General features: G+C 54.3%; 8 protein-coding genes across 8 annotated transcripts; 2 read left to right on the forward strand and 6 right to left on the reverse strand.

The window, feature by feature from the left end:
* Nucleotides 1–65: 65 nt before the first annotated feature.
* Nucleotides 66–1,714, reverse strand: AB675_6035 (High-affinity nicotinic acid transporter; the record flags this gene model as incomplete). The annotated part of the gene is made up of 3 exons (XM_018146297.1): nucleotides 66–584; nucleotides 637–1,383; nucleotides 1,433–1,714. 3 exons carry the CDS (start codon nucleotides 1,712–1,714, stop codon nucleotides 66–68), a joined length of 1,548 nt encoding a protein of 515 aa, XP_017996865.1.
* An 883-nt stretch (nucleotides 1,715–2,597) lies between these two features.
* AB675_6036 (uncharacterized protein) lies at nucleotides 2,598–3,368 on the reverse strand (the record flags this gene model as incomplete). Its single annotated transcript, XM_018146298.1, has 1 exon — nucleotides 2,598–3,368. The coding sequence occupies one exon, from the start codon at nucleotides 3,366–3,368 to the stop codon at nucleotides 2,598–2,600; it is 771 nt and encodes a 256-aa protein (XP_017996879.1).
* A 363-nt stretch (nucleotides 3,369–3,731) lies between these two features.
* Nucleotides 3,732–5,261, reverse strand: AB675_6037 (Microcystinase C; the record flags this gene model as incomplete). The annotated part of the gene is made up of 1 exon (XM_018146299.1): nucleotides 3,732–5,261. The coding sequence occupies one exon, from the start codon at nucleotides 5,259–5,261 to the stop codon at nucleotides 3,732–3,734; it is 1,530 nt and encodes a 509-aa protein (XP_017996963.1).
* A 551-nt stretch (nucleotides 5,262–5,812) lies between these two features.
* AB675_6038 (High-affinity glucose transporter) lies at nucleotides 5,813–7,569 on the forward strand (the record flags this gene model as incomplete). Its single annotated transcript, XM_018146300.1, has 4 exons — nucleotides 5,813–5,944; nucleotides 5,997–6,468; nucleotides 6,614–7,284; nucleotides 7,402–7,569. The coding sequence occupies 4 exons, from the start codon at nucleotides 5,813–5,815 to the stop codon at nucleotides 7,567–7,569; spliced, it is 1,443 nt and encodes a 480-aa protein (XP_017996851.1).
* A 305-nt stretch (nucleotides 7,570–7,874) lies between these two features.
* On the reverse strand, nucleotides 7,875–9,669 carry AB675_6039 (putative transporter SEO1; the record flags this gene model as incomplete). Its single annotated transcript, XM_018146301.1, has 3 exons — nucleotides 7,875–9,114; nucleotides 9,168–9,329; nucleotides 9,494–9,669. The coding sequence occupies 3 exons, from the start codon at nucleotides 9,667–9,669 to the stop codon at nucleotides 7,875–7,877; spliced, it is 1,578 nt and encodes a 525-aa protein (XP_017996928.1).
* Nucleotides 9,670–10,432: 763 nt separating this feature from the next.
* On the forward strand, nucleotides 10,433–11,776 carry AB675_6040 (uncharacterized protein; the record flags this gene model as incomplete). Its single annotated transcript, XM_018146303.1, has 1 exon — nucleotides 10,433–11,776. The coding sequence occupies one exon, from the start codon at nucleotides 10,433–10,435 to the stop codon at nucleotides 11,774–11,776; it is 1,344 nt and encodes a 447-aa protein (XP_017996938.1).
* A 494-nt stretch (nucleotides 11,777–12,270) lies between these two features.
* Nucleotides 12,271–13,868, reverse strand: AB675_6041 (putative transporter; the record flags this gene model as incomplete). Its single annotated transcript, XM_018146304.1, has 3 exons — nucleotides 12,271–12,814; nucleotides 12,882–13,603; nucleotides 13,659–13,868. 3 exons carry the CDS (start codon nucleotides 13,866–13,868, stop codon nucleotides 12,271–12,273), a joined length of 1,476 nt encoding a protein of 491 aa, XP_017996918.1.
* A 1,323-nt stretch (nucleotides 13,869–15,191) lies between these two features.
* AB675_6042 (Serine/threonine-protein kinase STE11) lies at nucleotides 15,192–18,011 on the reverse strand (the record flags this gene model as incomplete). The annotated part of the gene is made up of 1 exon (XM_018146305.1): nucleotides 15,192–18,011. One exon carries the CDS (start codon nucleotides 18,009–18,011, stop codon nucleotides 15,192–15,194), a length of 2,820 nt encoding a protein of 939 aa, XP_017996939.1.
* Nucleotides 18,012–18,564: the final 553 nt, after the last annotated feature.

The raw sequence follows: 18,564 nt of genomic DNA on the forward strand, positions 1-18,564 counted from the left end.
GAGGTAATTCAAGCCAAGTTCGCCTTCCAACACCTTGCCACGCTCTGCGGAGACTCGACACACAATCACAAAGTATACCTAAATCCAGGCTGGCCCTGAATGACCAGCTCACCACGGTCAGCCTTCCTGTTGCACTTTGTAAAGTACCAGAAGTTCTTCGCAATCAAACAAATGGTGATACACTGGAATGCCATGCATATCGACAGCGCCGGGTAGTAATTCGGTGCATCCTTTTGCTGGAAGATGTTGCCGCTGATGATGCCACCAAAGGCACCTCCAACGACCATCATACCCAGAGTCAGAGCACGTTTCGCCTGGCCAACCATGTTCGCGTGCTGGTAGCCGAACTGGTTCGGGACATTAGAGCAGATGCCCATGACACCAAGGAAGACGCCGCCGTAGCGGGTGTTTGGGTTCTTGGTCCATCCCATGACGGCGATTCCAATGACGAATAGAAAGCAGTTGAACATCATGACCGGGCCTCGAGTTTGGAATCTGTCGTTGAACCAGGCGCAAGCCATCATCCAGACCATGGCTACGGCGTAGGGCGGGAACATGAACAGGTTGGCCTTGCCGGTTGAGTACTGCGGTTTGTGTTAGTCACCCCGGCATGTTGGAAATCGGTTTTGTACTTACTCCGAATCCGTTCTTCAGGATCAGTGGAAGAAAGAAAGAGAAGGCGTAAAGCGAGACATTGTTGAGCAGAACATAGAGTCCAAACTCCCAGCACATCCAGTCCTTGAAGTGACGGCACATCTCCCTCCAGCCGAACTTTTCAGTCTGCGCATCACCGCGGTCGCGCTCAATGTGGGCAATGAGAACAGCCGCATCTTCCTTGGTAAGAAATGGTGGGAGTCCGAGGCGGTTTCGGCGAGTAGCATCCTCGGGCAGATCGATGAGAACAGCATAAGCGAGCAAAGCGAACGCACAACTCGCCACACCTTCAATAATGAAAATCCATCGCCATCCAGCCAGGCCGGAAGTGCCGTCCATTTTCTCGATACCGTACGCAAGCAGACCAGAGAGGCCGCTTGAGCCGATGCCAATGACGTAGTAGCCAGCCATGCGTTTCTGGTATTCGAATCGTGTATACCAGACCTGGAGCAAGAAGATCGTCCCAGGCAGGAAGAAGCCCTCGAACAAACCCAGTAGAATGCGGCACACAGCGAGCTGACCCCAGTGGTGCGTGAAGCCTTGGCCGATGGTGATGACACCGAAGAGTAGGCAGACTGAAGGAATCATGAGCGATGCAGTGAGCTTTTTCATGAGCAGCGTTGAGGGGATGTCGACGACAGCATAACCGACAAAGAAGATCATCGTGACGATAGAATACCGGCTGCCGACTGTGAGATTCAAATCCTTGCCCATGCCAGCGATGTTGGCCTGTAACGCGGTCAGCACAATCCAGTCAACAGAGCGCAGGTATCCTTACATTGCCCAGATTAGCTCTGTCAATGAAGGCGAAAAGGTACAAGATTGCCAACATGGCAGTCAATCGAACATCGAGACGCCGACGTATCCGTCGAAGCCTTTTGGGGTCTTGGTCGAGGTGCCCTTCGAGGGCCTGCTCTATTGGAAGGTCACGGGCAACATCGCTGCGGTTGTAGATCTCCTCGATCTTCGTACGCTCAGCGTTGCCTTCGACGTGCTCGGTCTTCCTTTCGGGAGACCCGCCGTCAAGAGTCCTGCCGTCGAGGCTGGACTTGGTCGACATGTTGATACAGACGAGTTAGGGATTGGCCTCCAAGAAATGCTCGATAGACAGTCCAATGTCTTGCGAGAATGGTCGAGGTCAAGTCGTCTGCAATCAAGCTATGGTGGCAATCATCCACAATGATGATAGTGGGGAGAAAGAAACTTTGGGAGGGTCGCCTCGTGGTACAAATACAAATGTATTGTAGTCCAGAGACAGAGAAAGTTGCAGTGACAGCGGACCACGAGGGCCAAACAACCACAGACGTCACTGGGCAGGTTCTTGGTTAGCCCAATAAATGAGAGCCAACCGCTTAAGTGAAGGTGGATGTCACCTAAAGAACCCCTGGAGGAGCGCCAGGGTTTGTGGCGTTCTGCAGGGATGGCTGTGGGGCGGGCGGCATAGAATAGCGTGGTGATCGACATTTCAAGCTCCTCGGCATCGAGGAACGCTGCAATTCCGCCCGTGAATCTTATCATCCACCGTCACACCGCATGGCGACGAAGGACGTCTGACGTTGTACTTCCTGAACGTTGCGATGGACACCGATGCTGATTGATCAGATTGCCGCCAATCGATAGCATTCCACAACTGCAGCGAGGCCGCATACATTATGCAATTTGGCGCTGACAGTGTGAATAATTGCACCCCCGAGCCATGCCCTTACGATCCTAATGCCATCCGGAGAACTCTTATCGGCGGTGGCATTCACGTCTGCCCATACGCATCAGAACTCCTTTGACAACGCCTTCTTTCAAGCCGTCCGAGTATCCAATCGCACGCCTTGACCTGTTCTAGTTGCCTAACGCCATCCTCAGCGACTCGACTGCAGGCCCCAACCGTGCCGCCTAAGTAAGACGCATGCTTCAGCAAGCCTGCGAATGAAGCAAGTATCCATCTTCCGCTATCTCCAGCGATTCTCCTCCTCTGTAATAGTCGGTTCAGTCATTTCTGCCGAACTAAGCTGGCTTCTGTGTAGCCGCTTGAGCAACCGGATGCCCGTTCGCATCCCCTCCGGGTCGTGGGTTTCACCAAGCCCCAATATCTTGTCGTAGTTTTGAAGCGGTTTGAGTGATATTGGAAGGCCAAGAATTCGCTGAACAATGCAGGTGTGACTGATAATCCAGACAGTAAGATTTGGACGAACGTGGTTGTCTGTGCTTGACGTTGCTGTGAAGATCTTCTCGACTGAGGCTTGCAGTGTGAGCGGATTGTGCCACTGATACTCAAGCCAGTGTCCAATCTCTTCGTCTGCAGCCTCTTTGAGCTCTGTAAGCATGTATCGATCGGCCAACAGGTAGGTGTCCAAAGCATCTCCAAAGGCCGTGTTCTTTTTCCATTCCTTTTCCTTGAACTTGTCGCGGAAGGCCTTGTAGAACTGTCTCCTGAGGGCCATGTATCTGTTGGTTTGCAGACCAGAGTAGTCGTCGTTGGTTAGGAAATACAGGAATGTTATGACCATGGCGACCGCAACACAGGTCGATTCTCGAATGATGATCTCGTTCTCAGTGGCCTCTTTGAACCCACTCTCAATGGCCGCTCGAAAGAAGTCTGAATGTGAAGCAATTACGACCTTGTGCACGGCGAAGCTTTTGTCGCCACATTTGATCGTGAAGTCCGAGTACTTCCCTGTCTTCAGCACATCTACCGTCTGCTCCTCATCGAGCTGCACCATTGCTATAAGCTTCAAGGCGGGGAGTTCACGCGGGCCTGTGTTGACCTGAGATCCGTTAGCGCTTGTGCAGACACAGTCAAATTGGGCTTCATACCTGACGGTATGCGCCTGCAATCAGTGCAACGCGATGGCTGAGGTCGTGGCGAGAGTACGAAGCTGTAGGGGACTCGCCAGAAAAGAAATAAAACAGAGGCTCACAGATGAGAAGTGGCAACTTGGCACTTCTTGCGAGGCAGTCTGCGCAAGTGAAGCCGTTTGGTGAATCGTATGCAATGGAACAACTGACTCTGAAATGATCCACGACCATCGGGCGCCCTTAGGGCTTCACTCGGAGTGACAACATCGCACGTTCTCGGACTGTGTTCAGTCGTCAGGTCCAGTCAGTGGCTCGTTCGACGGTGGAATCAGTCTTGCCGTCAGGTCTGGTGGGTGCTCCCACTTCTTGTCGAATGGCCACATCGGCCTCCGGATCTTGTGGTGGCCTAGTCGTTCCAGATCTTGATCAACACCGCCTGGAGTCAATGCCATCATCCAATCTGCTGCCATGTCGTATAGCTCAGGCTCCAGATATCCTATCTTGACAATGACAATAGCAGCGGATCGTGGCTTCAGGTCCAGGTCGGTGAAGTCGTGCTCCTTGTGATATGGCTTGCGAAGTTTCGTCAAAATCACGAACACACTTCCAACCTGTAGCACGACTTCTGTCTCGGCATTGACATCTCCATGCTTGATTGAGTGCACTCTACCTGTCAGGGTGATCGGTCCTGCATGGATATCGTCGACCTCTGCTCCAGCAGTAACAGTCACCGTGGCGTTCACTCCAGCTTTGACCGCTTCTGCAACTGCAGTCTTTCCCGGCACACTCGCATAGATCACCTTCGGTCCAGATTCTTCCTTGAATTCGGAACGAGCAAGTAGCTTGTGGAGGCCCCAGGTCATATCACCTGAGCCGCCCGCCGTCGGGTTGTCGCCACTGTCGCTGATGAAATATGGTCTTTTAGAGGAAGCTAGAGCAGCGTCCAAGCACTCTTTGAATGAGCCAGTCGGTGCAACAAACTTGAAATCTGCATGTGATGCCCAGAAGATGGTTGCTAGCTTTTCAGCGCCTTTCACTACGGTTGCCTCTTCCCAACCAGTGACCATGACGATTGCTCTGTTCCTCCACTCGTCTGCCCAAGCATAGCCCACCCAGATGGCCGCGTCGATGACATCGTTCCCGTCCGCAACGCCCGGCACTGCAGCATAAATGTGTGACGCCGGTTCCACACGGGTAGAAGTCTGCTCGCCTGGCAGGAGTACTGGCAGGGGTACCCATGCTTTGAGAGGTCGCATCCTTTTCAAGCTCTCTGGCTGCTGTTGTATCAGCTCGACGAGATTCTGACAAGCTCTTTGCTTGGTTTCCCGGACGTCTATGTGCGGTGCGGTGCGATAGCACGTCACCAAATCCGTCTGATGCGCCAGTTGCCGACTCACGTTTCCATGCAGGTCCATCGAGGCTGACACAAGCACATGAGGTCCTATGACTTTGCGAATACGTCTAAGCAGCTCTGCTTCCACGTCTTCAACGCCTTCAACATGCATCGCACCATGGATGTCGAACCAGAGGCCATCGATCCATCGTGCTTCCACGATTTTCTCAAGCCGAGAGACTATCTCACCAGCAAGGAGCTCAAAGCTGTCTCGCTTCACGACACCTCCGGGAAGAGCATGGCCGATCAAGGCACCCACCCACGTGGCTGCATTGGAAAGCGTTGTGCCTGGATGCAGGAAATCGTATTTCTCGATAATCTCCTTCCCTCGTTTGGGATGAAATGCGGCTGCGTCTGTCCTCGACGGCGTGAAGGTGGAATTCTCGCATGCCAGTCCTGCTATCGCGATGACTGGTTTGCGCATCTTGAACACGAGAGGTGATTTTCATTCGCCCAACTGAGGAATGGAAGGGAACGTGCGTGGCTTGTTCGAAAGCTGGCTTCGGCATTCGGACGTCTCGTATCCCACCGCGATTCCCACAGTCCACCGGGAGAGCACCCAACTGCTTGAGCTTAGGTAAAGCTTAGCGTGCCTATTTGCACTATCTGGCCGTAAATCATTACTGCTTCTTTGTTTTCTCTTCTCCTCACCGCGATTACGACTGCGGTACACTTGTTCTACACCAATCATGCGACTGCCCACAGAGCTTTTTGGGGCTCCATTGGACTCAATGGCGATATCCGTCCTCGGATCCTTTCCAGAGGGGCACTCGATGAGCTCCAGCATTGATAAGACAATGCAACGCTACTCAGGTTGGGCGGCGTTTGACCGCGTATGCTTTGGAAGTATTGATAAGGTGCTCATCACCCGCCAACATCTTCCTCTGGAGGGCATGTTGGCACAGCGAGCCAGTTCAAGAGCAGTTCCAAGCTTGATCTGACAAGCAGTCTCATACATTGATATCTGTTGCGAACATGCTTCAACATTCGCCTTCGGGCACCTGGATGCCTGCCAGGGTGCCACAGTCGACACTGATCCTGTCATTCTTGCTTATGATGTGCTCTATAGTCCAGTCAACGACAGGAGGGTACGACGGCAGCATGCTTGTACGACATCCATTCCCTCATGCTGCTGGTTCAGACTGACCAATACCGTCAGAATGGTCTTAACATCCTGCCTGTGTATACCGACTACTTCAACTTGACTCCCGCAACAACAGGTCTGAACACAGCTTCTGTCTTTATTGGTGGATTCTTGGGGCCACTGGTGTCTGGCATTATAACAGACAGATGTGGACGCCGGCCTGCGATCCTTTACGGATCCGTTATCACCCTGATCGGCATCACCCTGCAAACGGCAGCACAGAACATCGCAATGTTTGTCATCGGCAGGATCATCCTGGGATTTGGCTCCGCGATCCAAGGCATCGCTGGCGGTGTATATCTCAGCGAAACCTTTCCCGCCCGCTGGAGGGCCTGGGGAGTGGGTCTGCTGAACGACTTCTACTACGTGGGCGCTCTCATCGCCGCAGGAATTACTCTTGGAACGAGCACGTGGGACTCAACATGGGCATGGCGTGCGCCATCGCTCTTCCAAGGCATCTGGGCTGTGCTTTGCATCTCTATCATTTGTGAGTTACCTTCCAAAGTTGGACCAGGAACGAAGTGGAGGCTGAAGTTTTCGGACGCCTTTGGCTCGCACTGCTATTCCATCTTTTGCCCCAACCCAGTGCTCTACTTCCTCCTCACGTCTCATCCAAGCTAACTGAGACCTAGTCTTCACGCCAGAATCACCGCGTTGGCTCTGCAGACAGGAGTACTACGACGAAGCACGCATCGTCGTAGCGCAGACCAATGCCAGCGGCGACCTTTCTGACCCTATGGTGATGGCAGTATACAAGGAAATTGTCGACACCCTTGACTGGGAGAAGAAAGAGGGCAAGACGATGTCACCGAAAGAGATCGTCAAGAGCCGAACCGCTCGTCGACGTCTATTGATCGGAGCATCCGCTGGCCCGTTCTCGTGCGTGGTGGGAAACATCATCGCCTCCTACTATCTGGGCGACGAACTTGACACCGCAGGAATTACCGATTCGGATGACCAGCTCAAGGCTAACGTGGTTCTGAACGTCTGGTGCCTGCTCTGCTCGCTAGTGGGCACGCACCTGATCGCAAGATGGGGCCGCAAGCCGACTGCTCTCCTGACACAATCTCTTCTCGTGATCTGCCTCTTCATCATCGGCGGGCTCGCGAAACTATACGCCGACAACCCAGATGGCGCTTCGCAAGCATTGATCTACGGCAACGTGGCGGTCATGTTCTTGTTTCAAGGCTTTTACTCGATTGCATGGACTCCGCTGCTCTATCTTTACCCGAGTGAAGTCCTCAACTACAGCATCCGCGCCAACGGTGTTGCCTTCTCCAGCTTCTCTCTCAACGCCTTCGCCGTCCTCCTGGTGTATGTCATGCCCATCGGCATCAACAACATTGGCTGGAAGATGTACATGATCAATGGGTCGTGGGACATCATTATCATTGTGCTGATCGCGGTGTACTGGGTCGAGACGAAGGGCAAATCTCTAGAGGAGATTGATGCCTTGTTCGACGGTGAAGTACACAGCTCTGTCACTGATATCGAGAAGGTGCGAAAGGGCGAGACGCAGCTCGATCTGAAGAACTTGGAGCACGAGATTACGATCACGACGGAGGGTGCAGGGATGAAGATGGAATGATTCGTGCCGCATGGTGTCATGATAAAGACCCCGAAGGCACAGCCATAGGCTCAACGACCATCAGGAACGAGGGCCCAAGCGAAGCATATCACGACCCATGACAACGCTTGGACTGATCACCTATCTGAATTGCACATTCATTTGGCAGCGGTAGCCTCGTCGTGCAAATACAGCTGGGTCTGGACGGTATTTTCCCAGACTTTGGTATATTTTAACCCGTGAGATATGCCGCATTCACTGATGATTCGCGGATTACGCAGAGGTTTGTACAGCTGATCAGATCACCTTGCGACGCCTGCCATAGATCATGCCGCTGCCCTAGTCTCAACGCGCTTGACATTCTGCTCAGTCTCCTTCTGCAGAGCCCGTGCCTTTGCTGCCGCCAACGCATCGCTGCCCTCACCTTCCAGATCGCCCACAAGATCGGCGGTCTTGACCCTTTCCACCGCCTCCCCATGCAGCTGCTCGGCGAATTTCTGCCTCTTTGGCATCAGATACCGCACATCAATGAACCTCAGCGCACAGGTCATGCCAATAATCAACACCCACAGTGCAATGCAGGTTTGCCAGCCGTAGTCGTAGTATGGCGCCTGGTTGGCCGGCCAGACCAAAACCTGACTCCAGGCGCTCACGGCGTAGTACCCGGCAACGGCGCAACCAACGATCAAACTTCGCGCCTCTGGATCTTGTGGTATGAGATCACTCAGCCAGGAGAAGATCAGTGGTGCTGTCCCTAAGCAGAGATAATTGATGAAGTAGCTGGCGTATGCTGTCGAGAGACCGATGGACTGTGGGTGCGATGTCCAGATCGACATAGCGATAGAGGGGATGAGGCCAATGAGCGCTTGCGCCACGATAAGTGTCCACCGTGTTCGCAGAAAGTCGGATAGCAGAGCCCAGATCCACACGAAGACGACGTTGATACTTCCGCCTCCGATAGGAATGACGTTGACGTCCTCGACAGTCCAGACTGGTGTTCCGTCGGCGTTCTTCAAGGACTTGAGGAAAAGCCCGAAGTAATTGTAACCATAGCTGGCAAGCACAGTGCTGATGTAGAGAACGGCGATGAAGTAAACGACCCAGCCGCTGAAGGTACGCTTCGCACCTGCCCAGGTCACTTTCCGCGGCTCCGCGCGGTTGTGACGTGCAAGACGCTCCATGGCGAGCTCGCCGTCGACTTTTCGGAACCAAAAAGCGCGTGGGTTTGGATTGTTTGGATAGTCTGGGAGCATGACGAAGCCTAGGCAGCCCCAAACCACGGTAATGATTGCGTTGATTACGAATAACCACCGCCACCCCTTCAGACCATGGTGGCCATTCATGGTCCGCATGATTGCCGCTTGAAGGGCGCCAGACAGCATATAGCCAACGGCTTGACACGAATGGTAGAAGCCCATTCGCTTAGCCAGTTCCATGGGAGTATACCAGTGCATGAACAATGTCATCATTCCAGGCCATGCTGAGCTTTCGCAAAGACCGAGAAAGACTCGCAGAACGTAGACCGTTTTCGCGTTTTGGGCGAGTGCCATAAGACCAGTGATGACTCTGCGTTAGGTGGTCAGTAACGGATCCTGGAGCAAGTGTAGGCGGTGGCTTACCCCCAAGTGACCTCCAGACCACTCAGCCAGAACGATGGACGGACATATGTGAGAATGACTTGCGACGGGATGAGCATTATGCAGTATGCGACATTGAAGTACGTCGTGAAGTAGTTGAGCTCCTTGCCGTAGAGATGCAGGTCTTCCTTCATGCCAGAGACGCTGTTTCGGAGAACTTTCGTCAGCTTTGTCTCGGGAAACGATCATGCAATGGAAGGTTGCATAGGAGAGGTGGCAGTCATGGCTCGGGAGGACTTTGTGCGCGTGCTCAAGCCAATGCTCATGTCATCGCTCAGTTCCCGATACAAGCTTCCAAGGGTACTCACTAGGCATTGTTGATGTTCTGCTGATCCAGATACTTGATGACTTGCGATACACAGCCAAATACCATAAGGAAAGTATCGAGTCGTCGAACAAGTGCCTTCTCGTCGGCCGTGCGATGTTCCAGTGTGGGCGCCAAAGCCGTCGGCGTGCGGCCTTTGAGGCGTGAAAGCAATCCCATCTTTGCACAGTCAAGGCCTGTAGTCAGATGAGCAGGAACACCCTCGCAGGATTTGGATTTCCAGGATTTGTAAAAGAGGACAAGAACTGCCTCGAAGCACAAGGCACACTATAGATACCGGCTGTCGGCGACTGACACTATAGAAGGCCTATCTGCATTCCCACTTTTGATAGAGTGGCGTTGCGACGATCCGGCGAAAACCTCTAGCAGCACATCAGTTGTGGATGTCCAGCAGTAGTTTCCGACGCAGGACAATGAGTCGGTTGCAAGGTCGTCCTAACACGATAAGGCAGCGCGCTTTTCGTCATATCCATATGCAGGCAGGCCGTTGCGAACAGGGGAAAAAGCACGCCAAGCTGTAGCATCAAGCCGTTCCAAGCCATCTCAAGCATGGCGAGTGGCGACTCGGTGGCACGAAACCGAATGACTTCGATGCGACTTCAAAGGCTTGGTAGTCCTTCATTGGACATTGTTGATGTTGCGTCGGAAATCACTAGGAAGAAAGAAGGACGTTGCTCGGCGATCTGTGCGGGGGGACTGCTTATCTCGTTTCCACCACGACGGACATCTCCCATAGCACAATGGTCTGCAGGGCATCAGAGGGAGAATTCGCGCGTGTGGCTTTCGTTGGAGGATTTGATGAGTTACCTGATCTGGAGGCCTGCCACGTTCGTGGTGATGGCAGCGGCGACCCCAAAGCCTACAGTCGCACGACGCGTCGAGAGTGAACTTGAAGGAACGACCTGAGGACTACATCGTCACAATGGCGCCACACAGCACAAGTCCGCCACCACCGTCGCTGTCAACGACCAGCGCAAAGCCGCTCATAGAACCGTCACTGCCGCAATCGGAACCATGCCTTTCTTGGTGGCACCAGACAACTCGTGCTTTCCCATATCTGAATGCCAACAACGATAAACCAGTTCCATCATCAACCAAGTACCTCATTATCGGCAGCGGCATCTCGGGCGCCCTCACAGCTTACACTCTTGTCCACGACTACAACGTCCCAGGTGATGAGATTGTGATTCTCGAAGCACGCGAAGCAGTATCAGGTGCATCAGGCCGCAATGCCGGCCATGTTCGACCAGATGCATTCCGAGGCTTCCAAGGCTATGAAGCCCTGCACGGCGCCGAACAAGCACTAAAGATCATTGCCAATGAAAAGCTCGTGTTTGAGAAGATCGATGCTTTCGTGAAGCAACACGAAGTGCCTTGCGACTTTCACCCCACGACAACATTCGACGTGTGCTTGACAGAAGAATTCGCCAAGTACGAGAAGGACAGCTTCGACGCGTACGTCCGAGCCGGTGGCGATGTCTCCCACATCAAGTACTTCGAAGGCGAAGAGGCTCGCCAGCGCACACGCGTCTCCGGCGCTGTAGCAGCATATGAATGGCCTGCCGGTAGCAGTCACCCTGCCAAGCTCGCCCAGTGGCTCCTATCCAAGTCCATCAACCGCGGCGTCCAACTCTACACCCACTGTCCAGCAATCGAGACCACCTCAGCGACCCCCCAACTCAGCTCCTGGGCAACCCGCACACCCCGCGGCACTATCACCTCTCCCAAAATTATCCACTGCACCAATGCCTACGCCTCCATCCTCCTCCCACAACTCTCCTCTTTCCTCACCCCTAACAAAGCTCAAGCGCACGCCCTGATCCCCGACTCCGCCTTCTCCGGCGCCAACACTCTCTCTTCAACCATGTCTCTCCGCTACAGCATCCGCCACTTTTACTCTCTCATCCAGCGCCAATCCGACGGGACCATGATCCTTGGCGTCTCCCGCTCCAACCCCGAACTCAGCGCCTCCACCAAATCTGAAATCGTCTCCTTCAACGACACAGCATTCAACTCAGAGATCGTCGAGGACGCATTGCGGCAATTCGACAAAATGCTCCCTCCACCAGCCCCCTCCAGCAAACCCACCACACACCGCCACGGCGAGTCCCTCGCCCACGCCTGGACAGGCATCATCGGCATGACGCCGGACAACACGCCCCTAGTCGGCGCAATCCCCGAGCTGCCAGGACAGTATATCTGCGCAGCTTCAACGGCCATGGGATGGCGAGGATCTGGACTTGTGCGCCGGGGGTGGTCAAGTTGATGAGGGGCGAGGGATGGGAGGCGACGGGCTTGCCGGAGTGTTTTGCTTATTCGCGGGAGCGGCTGGGGGAAGTCAAGGGAAAGCGGGAGAAGCCCAGTATTTGGTGATTTGAAGATGTGATGCATGTCTGAGTGTCGAGCGTAAGGTTCAGGTCGATGTGGTTAGCGAAGCAGTCTGGAACCTTGAGCGCCCTCCCCAGCCAGGAAGTCCGCAGATCTTGAATTGTGGGTTGGTTTTGACTCGTAACTCTGACTGCGATGGCACTAGGAGGCCTTCACGGTTTCAAGCACTGTTTAACAACTTCCGGAAGTCTCGCGAGCAGGTTTCTGCGGCCCTATACCCAGAAACCCCCAATTGATGAGTGCAGCCCAAATCGTTAGTTTTCATCATATACATCGCGTGTAACCGTCTGAGCACCATCGTTCCCGCCTCTCGTGCTTTTCAGCGTCAAGCCACTGCCGGAACAGACCGCCTCCGATGAGCAAAAATCAGTCTTACAGGATATAAACATGTCCCAGCGCCTGATCACCCATCTTCCCATTATCAGTCGCCCCCTCGCTGATCAGCTTCTCCTTCTGCAAATTCCTGCGTCGCAACATGAACCAAATGCTACCGTACAGGCCCGCCGCCACGACGACCAGCCCCGCGGACACGCCGTTGCCCTGGCGATACCTAGGCCCTTGTTGGGTCGGGTAGAGTTGGGAGGAGACGAAGTTGGAGAGGTTGCCGATGGAGCTGGCGAGGGGCATGCCGATGGCGCGCTTGTCGTCGGGCGCGAGCGTGCCGGCGGCCCAGGTCACGGCGAGGGTGGAGATGGGGTAGATGCCGAGGACGAGGATGAACATGGCTGCGTAGCCGGCGTGCTGGTTGGGGGTGCCGACGGCGATGAGGTAGCCGATCACGGGAGAGATGCAGCAGCCGATGATGAAGGCGCCGCGGCGCTTGAATCGGTCGGAGAGGAAGACGACGGTGATGAGGGAGATGGCGCCGACGACGTAGACCGGGATTGTCATGTAGTTGACGTGGAGGTTCGCGTAGCTGGTTTTGCGTGTTAGTTGTGCAATCAATGTGGTGAAAGGGGGCGAGGGGATGGGCTATGACTCACCCCATGCCCAGCAGGATAGTCGGCAGGAAGATGTTGAAGCCGTTGACGCTCACGCTGCTGGTGAAGAAGGCGATGCCCAGCATGTAAACAAACGGCTCTGTAAGTGCTGGGCGGATCCACTTGCGGTCCATTTTGTCTTCACCCCGGAACATGATATCGCGCTGCTTACGCAGACACATCGTCTCTTTTTCCTCGGCGTTGAGGAACCATGCGGTCTCTGCCGTCTTGGGCAGGAAGCACCAGCAGATTCCGCCGACGACGATGGTGATGAGGAACTCGATGATGAACAACCATCTCCATGCCGCCAGGCCGGCCTTGTCTCCCATCTGTTGGATGGCCCAGGCGAAGAGACCGCCAAAGGCGCCGGAGACACACATGGACAAGTTGTTGGTGATGATCCTGCGGCCGGCTAGGTGGCGTGGGTACATGGTCGAGAAGAGAAATGCGAAGCCTTGCTCGAGACCACCGCCAGCAGCATTGACGAGCATGCGACAGATGACTGCTTGAGCGTAGTTCTGGATGAACGCCGTGCCGAGAGTGGCGGCGCTCCAGATGGCAAAAGCGGAGCCGAGAGCAGCGTTGGCACCAAAGCGGCGCACGGCAAGCACCCATGGAATTTCAAAGAGCATGGTGGCGAGACTGGAGAAGGTGTTGATGTTGCCGAATTGGCGACCTTGGAGGCCGAGGTCCTCGTCAAAGCCGAAGACGCGAGCGTTGCCTAGCTGTCGAGCTGGGTCAGCATGTTCGCCAAGGGAGCATATGGTTCAGTGAACGAACGTTGTTCCTGTCCAAGGCGCACAGCACCATGAAGACGAAAGAGGCCGGCAAGACATATCTGTCGAGCTTTCTGTACAGAGCCTTTTCTTTCTCGGGGTCGATATAGATGGTGGTCTGCTGTGTTGCTCCGTTGTCTGAATCTGTGTCGCGCAGGATAGCGGAGGTGGTGTCCACCGGTAGCTTCTTCTCCAAGTCGTGACTGAGAGACATTGTCATTGGTGATAACGAGGCAGCGATGGCAGTAATAGCCAGTGATCTCAGGCTTTCTTTACCAAATCCGATCTGGTATCAGGTGCAGAGCTTTCGAAGTTGTACCATCGCGAATCCGAGCAGTCTGATCAGGACATCTTTATATCTTCATGATTGTTCTCCCTCTCTGCTCGCCACAGCAATCCTCCGAAGCCGCATATCGCGGCCTCTTGATAGTGCTGCATGCTCTCGAATTCTGATAGAAGATCCAACAGCCTTCTCGTTAGAGATCAACGATATGATGCCGTTCAATTGAGTTTACCATATCTGGGGTAAGGCACAGGCAATGTGGATCGGTCAAAGCCGACGACGCGCAACAGACAGCTTTCTGATAACGAGCAGTCTTTGGCCACTGAGCCGTGGATAGGGACAGGAGGAGTGCCAGTGCACGCCAGGCTGGCTATCTGCAGACGCAAAATCCCGATTTGTCGGGCTATGCACTTGTGATAACCACGTCGGAAAATCCCGAACTGCTTTCGTCGTTATCCGATCAGCTCAGTGTGCTTTGCTTGTAAAGCGCCGAAGATGCTTTAACGCCAGCGATGTCTTTCCGCTATTTCGTATCGTCGTTTTCATCATACTTGCAACAGATCACAGTTGTACCGTAGAGGGACCACCCAGAAATCAGAACTCGAGTCGACCGCAATGGCAGAATTGACACGATGGCTCAAACAAAAACGTGAAGAGGGGTTTTAGCACTTGCCCGTTAATTCTCCAAGGATCGGGTCCAGGGCGGGCTCTGAGGGCTGCAGTTGATTCGCAGATGATGGCAGCAAGACTCGGAAGAGCCTCACTTGAGCCTTAGATCGCAGCATCAATCTCCATCAATTTGCTTGCCAGGGAGGCCGCTGCAGGTACTTCATGGCGTGTAGCACACACTAGTAGGGCTGTAGTAAACACTCATTAAGCTTGCCTAGATCGTGTGAGCAACAGATAGATAATCCAGTCCGAGAAGTACCTGTCACACCTTCTCCCCAATGGCCTCTGGAAGAGCTATTAAGAACAATTAGGAACATGGCTCGAGAGATCGTGAAGATCGCTTCCTTCCATCCTTCCTTCCCTCCATCCTTCCTCCCCTCGAAAAAAGCTCCAAAGGAAGCGTTTCACCTACATCGCACGGTTCTCAACCCTTGCAAAATTCTGCATCACACATAGGCATTTTAAGGATCCCCAAGATTTCAGAACACATCAATTCTCCAGTCCCAGTAACGCGATCTCTAAGGTCTCAAGGGCAGGAACCGATTTGCCAGACGCCATCCAGCCCCATCAAATCTGCATCCCCAATCAAGCCATGGGTGTCCTCAAAAATGCCTCTTTCAACAACTCATCCGCCCCCGGCCTCTTGGTGAAGTCCGCCTCGAACGTCCTCCTCAAGAACTGTTTTGCCTCCTCACTCGCCGTTTCCGGAATAGCCGGAGACTCACTGTTGCTCCCTACCGCAAAGAGGGCTTGCAGCGTCGTCATGCTCGGGAACGGCCTGCTACCCGTAAACATCTCTACGATAAGACACCCCACGCTCCAGATGTCTGATTTGATGCTCTGTCCGGATTGGCGGACGACTTCGGGCGCCATCCAGAAGACGGAACCTTGGAGGGAGGTTCGCGTTCCGGCCGGGGCAGAGGCGCTGGAGGCGATCGTGCCGTTGGCTGCAGCGAAGGATGTTTTCTTGCTTACGCCGAAGTCAGAAATCTTGACGGCGCCGCGGTTGTCGACAAGGATGTTGGCGCCCTTAATGTCTCGGTGGATGATGTTGCAGGAGTGCAGGTACGATAACCCCTCCAGGATCTGACGCGTGAAGTTGCGCACTAGGGGCTCCTGGAAGGTATTGTACTGCTTGAGCATGCCCGCGATGGAGCCGCCGGGGACGTATTCGAGGAAGATGTTCAGATGTTCATCGTCGGAAGAGGTGCCCAAGTATTGCACGATATGTGGGTGGTGCAGGCCCTGGAGGAGGTCAATTTCTTGGCGGAGCGCGGTGATCATGAGGTTCTTCTTCTTGTCCTCCGTGCCCTTTGTGACATTGGTCAGCTCGACTTGTTTGACGGCCATGAGCTCGCCGGTGACGGCGTGCAGGGCGAGGTAGACGCTGCCGAAGGAGCCTTCACCGATCAGGTCGCCTTTCATCCAGTTGCCCTTTTCGAAGCTGTTGCCCGCAAGGAAGGAGTTGAGGGCGGTGTCGTCTTCTTCGCCGTCTTCGGCTACGATCATGGAGAGACGTTTATTTATGTCGTTCGTGAGGCTCTCTTCTTCGTCGACGTCAATGAAGCTGATTCGAGGGGCGTCGCTCGGGGTCGCGGAATCGGAGCCACTGTCAAATGAGACGTATGATTTGCGGTTTGGCTCCATTGATGACTCCTCTTGCAGTGGCTGCAGAGCTGAAGAAGCGATGGAGTCTCGGTAATTCATGTTACCGAGCCCAAATCGACTGGATACTGAGAGTGGTCGTGACTGAGATGCTTTGCCAAGCTGTCCGCTCTGTGCCAGCCATGCATCTGCTACATTGGGTATGTTGGGTAGGCTTGGGACTGGCGGAGCGTCCTTGAGGCTGGAGGCGTAGCTGACATTGCTCATGACACTCAGCCTGCTTTGCGCGCGACTCATACGCTGACTGCGTCGAACCGAAAGCCGCATTGTCTTTTCGATGTCTTCTCGCTGATGCTTGGGGAAGTATGAGGTGAGCTCTTGCGCAATCATCTCACTGGGCGGTCGTGCTCCGAAGAATGACCGAAGCTTGCTGTTCTGCAACGAGTCGAGAGGTCGCAACCTTTGCGCTTCTTGCCTTTCGGTCTCGTCTGCCGTGGCCATGATGTTGCGATTGCGATCTGTGGTGGTCACTGGCGACATTGGCACTGCCTGGATCTGGTGCCAAGATTCTCCAGTAAGCTTCTGCAGCTTGATCTGGTTGCGCATATTGTTGCTACTCAGAGCATTTGAGTGCAGGACCTGAGACTCATCAACAGCGAGACGTGCCGCCTTCTGCAGTTCGTCCATGTCAGGCAGGCCATCGTTGATCTTTCTCAGGATCAAGCGATTACGCTCTGACCGGCTTGGATCATTGCAGATCTGCATAAGCTCGCTGTCCGACACCCTGCGACAATTCGATACCTTTGGTTCCATGCCATTCAGAATATAGAAGCAGTAATTTCGGAAGTGCGCTTCGTTCAGAGTCGGGACTTTTCTGAGCACGGTGGCCGTCACATCGTCAGCGTTCTTGCAGAATTTGATGTTGACGACTTTTGTTTGACCACCATTATGAATGATCTTGATGACTGGTGTATTCGATGGCAGGCCACCCGGGGTCAGTCCATCGATGCTCGAGTTCTGTCGGAGATGATGACTTCGCGATGCCACAGCAACCTGAGGAGTTTCGGGTCGACGGCCGGAGGACGAGTTAGCTGAGTTTGGCTGACTGAAATATCCGGAGGCTGGCTCTCGTCGCGTGTCCATCGGACTGGCAGCGGCATAGCGATGCGCACGCAGTCCAGCACTATGAACATCTGCCAGAGGAGAGCTCGGTCGTGAGCTGACCTTCAGACCCTGACTTGCCGTGAAATTCTGCAGCATTGACGGGTCGAGCTGGCGAGAGAAGCGCTTGCTGCTGCCAGCTTGCGATCGGGATGCGTGCGTGCGTGGCGATTCGGAGGAGGGCGGTGTGGTAACAGCGAAACCTTCGAGTGCAGCCAGCGAGTCTCGTTTCCTCCTAGTACGTCCAGTCGTCGCCTTGTTCCTCAATTGCTTGATGGCCACGTTGATTCTGACTCGATCGCCAATTTTCTTGATGCCCAGTTCGGTGAGGACTTTCTGGTCGAACTCGAGCAAGCTCTCTCCCGTGACATTGTTGGCCACGAACAGTGACTCGTACTGTCCGCAGCGTATCGTGTGTAACCAGTCCGCCACTTGTTTCTCGTCCCAACTGCGGATCGAGCCCAACCCATCAGACTTCTGTGAGAACTCCGAATCGGTTGGGGAGGTAAAGATGCCATCTTGTAGGGTAGCGGAGGGCGGGCCGGTCCCTTGTGACGACTTTGAGACGTTGCGGCTCGATATCTGTGGTGCAGAGCCCGCCGAAGTTGGGGCCGCCGACCTGCTCGAAAGGAGAGCCATGCTGAGACGAGCGTCGCCGCTCGCTGACCACGCTCAGAGCGGTCGGAAGTGCTGGTGCATCGAACGAGTCCGAGTACCACGTCACCGACAGCACATGGCCGGCTCAGTCGCTGATCGAACACTGATCTGCCTCAACAGAAGTACAGATGCCAGCGGTAGACGGACGGTCGAGTCAGATCAGTCGTCTCTTTGTTCTGTGGCTGCTGAAAGATAGCGATGCACCCCTGCTGACGACACGACTCTGCGTTGCTGGCAGGACGATGTCAATAACGACAAGGCGAACCACTGAGGGCATGCGGACAGCCACTGTGAAACGACCCAACCTCAAAGAAGTCGGCGAATTGCGCAAGTCCGTCTGAACGTGAGACACGCTTAGCCGCTGATACCCCTGAAGGTCTAGGCTCCACTTAGCACTGACATCTCTTGGCATTGCCGAAGCGAGGATGCCGCTCGTGATGGCAGGAGCGACTGTGAGCCTTGTGTTCATTACACTGCTAGTCATAGCGCGCAGACATCATCCAAAATTCTATGACAGCGACAACCGATTCATGTC

The sequence above is a fragment of the Cyphellophora attinorum genome, assembly GCF_001299255.1.
Source record: "Cyphellophora attinorum strain CBS 131958 chromosome Unknown Contig27, whole genome shotgun sequence".
Taxonomy (NCBI): Eukaryota; Fungi; Ascomycota; class Eurotiomycetes; order Chaetothyriales; family Cyphellophoraceae; genus Cyphellophora; species Cyphellophora attinorum.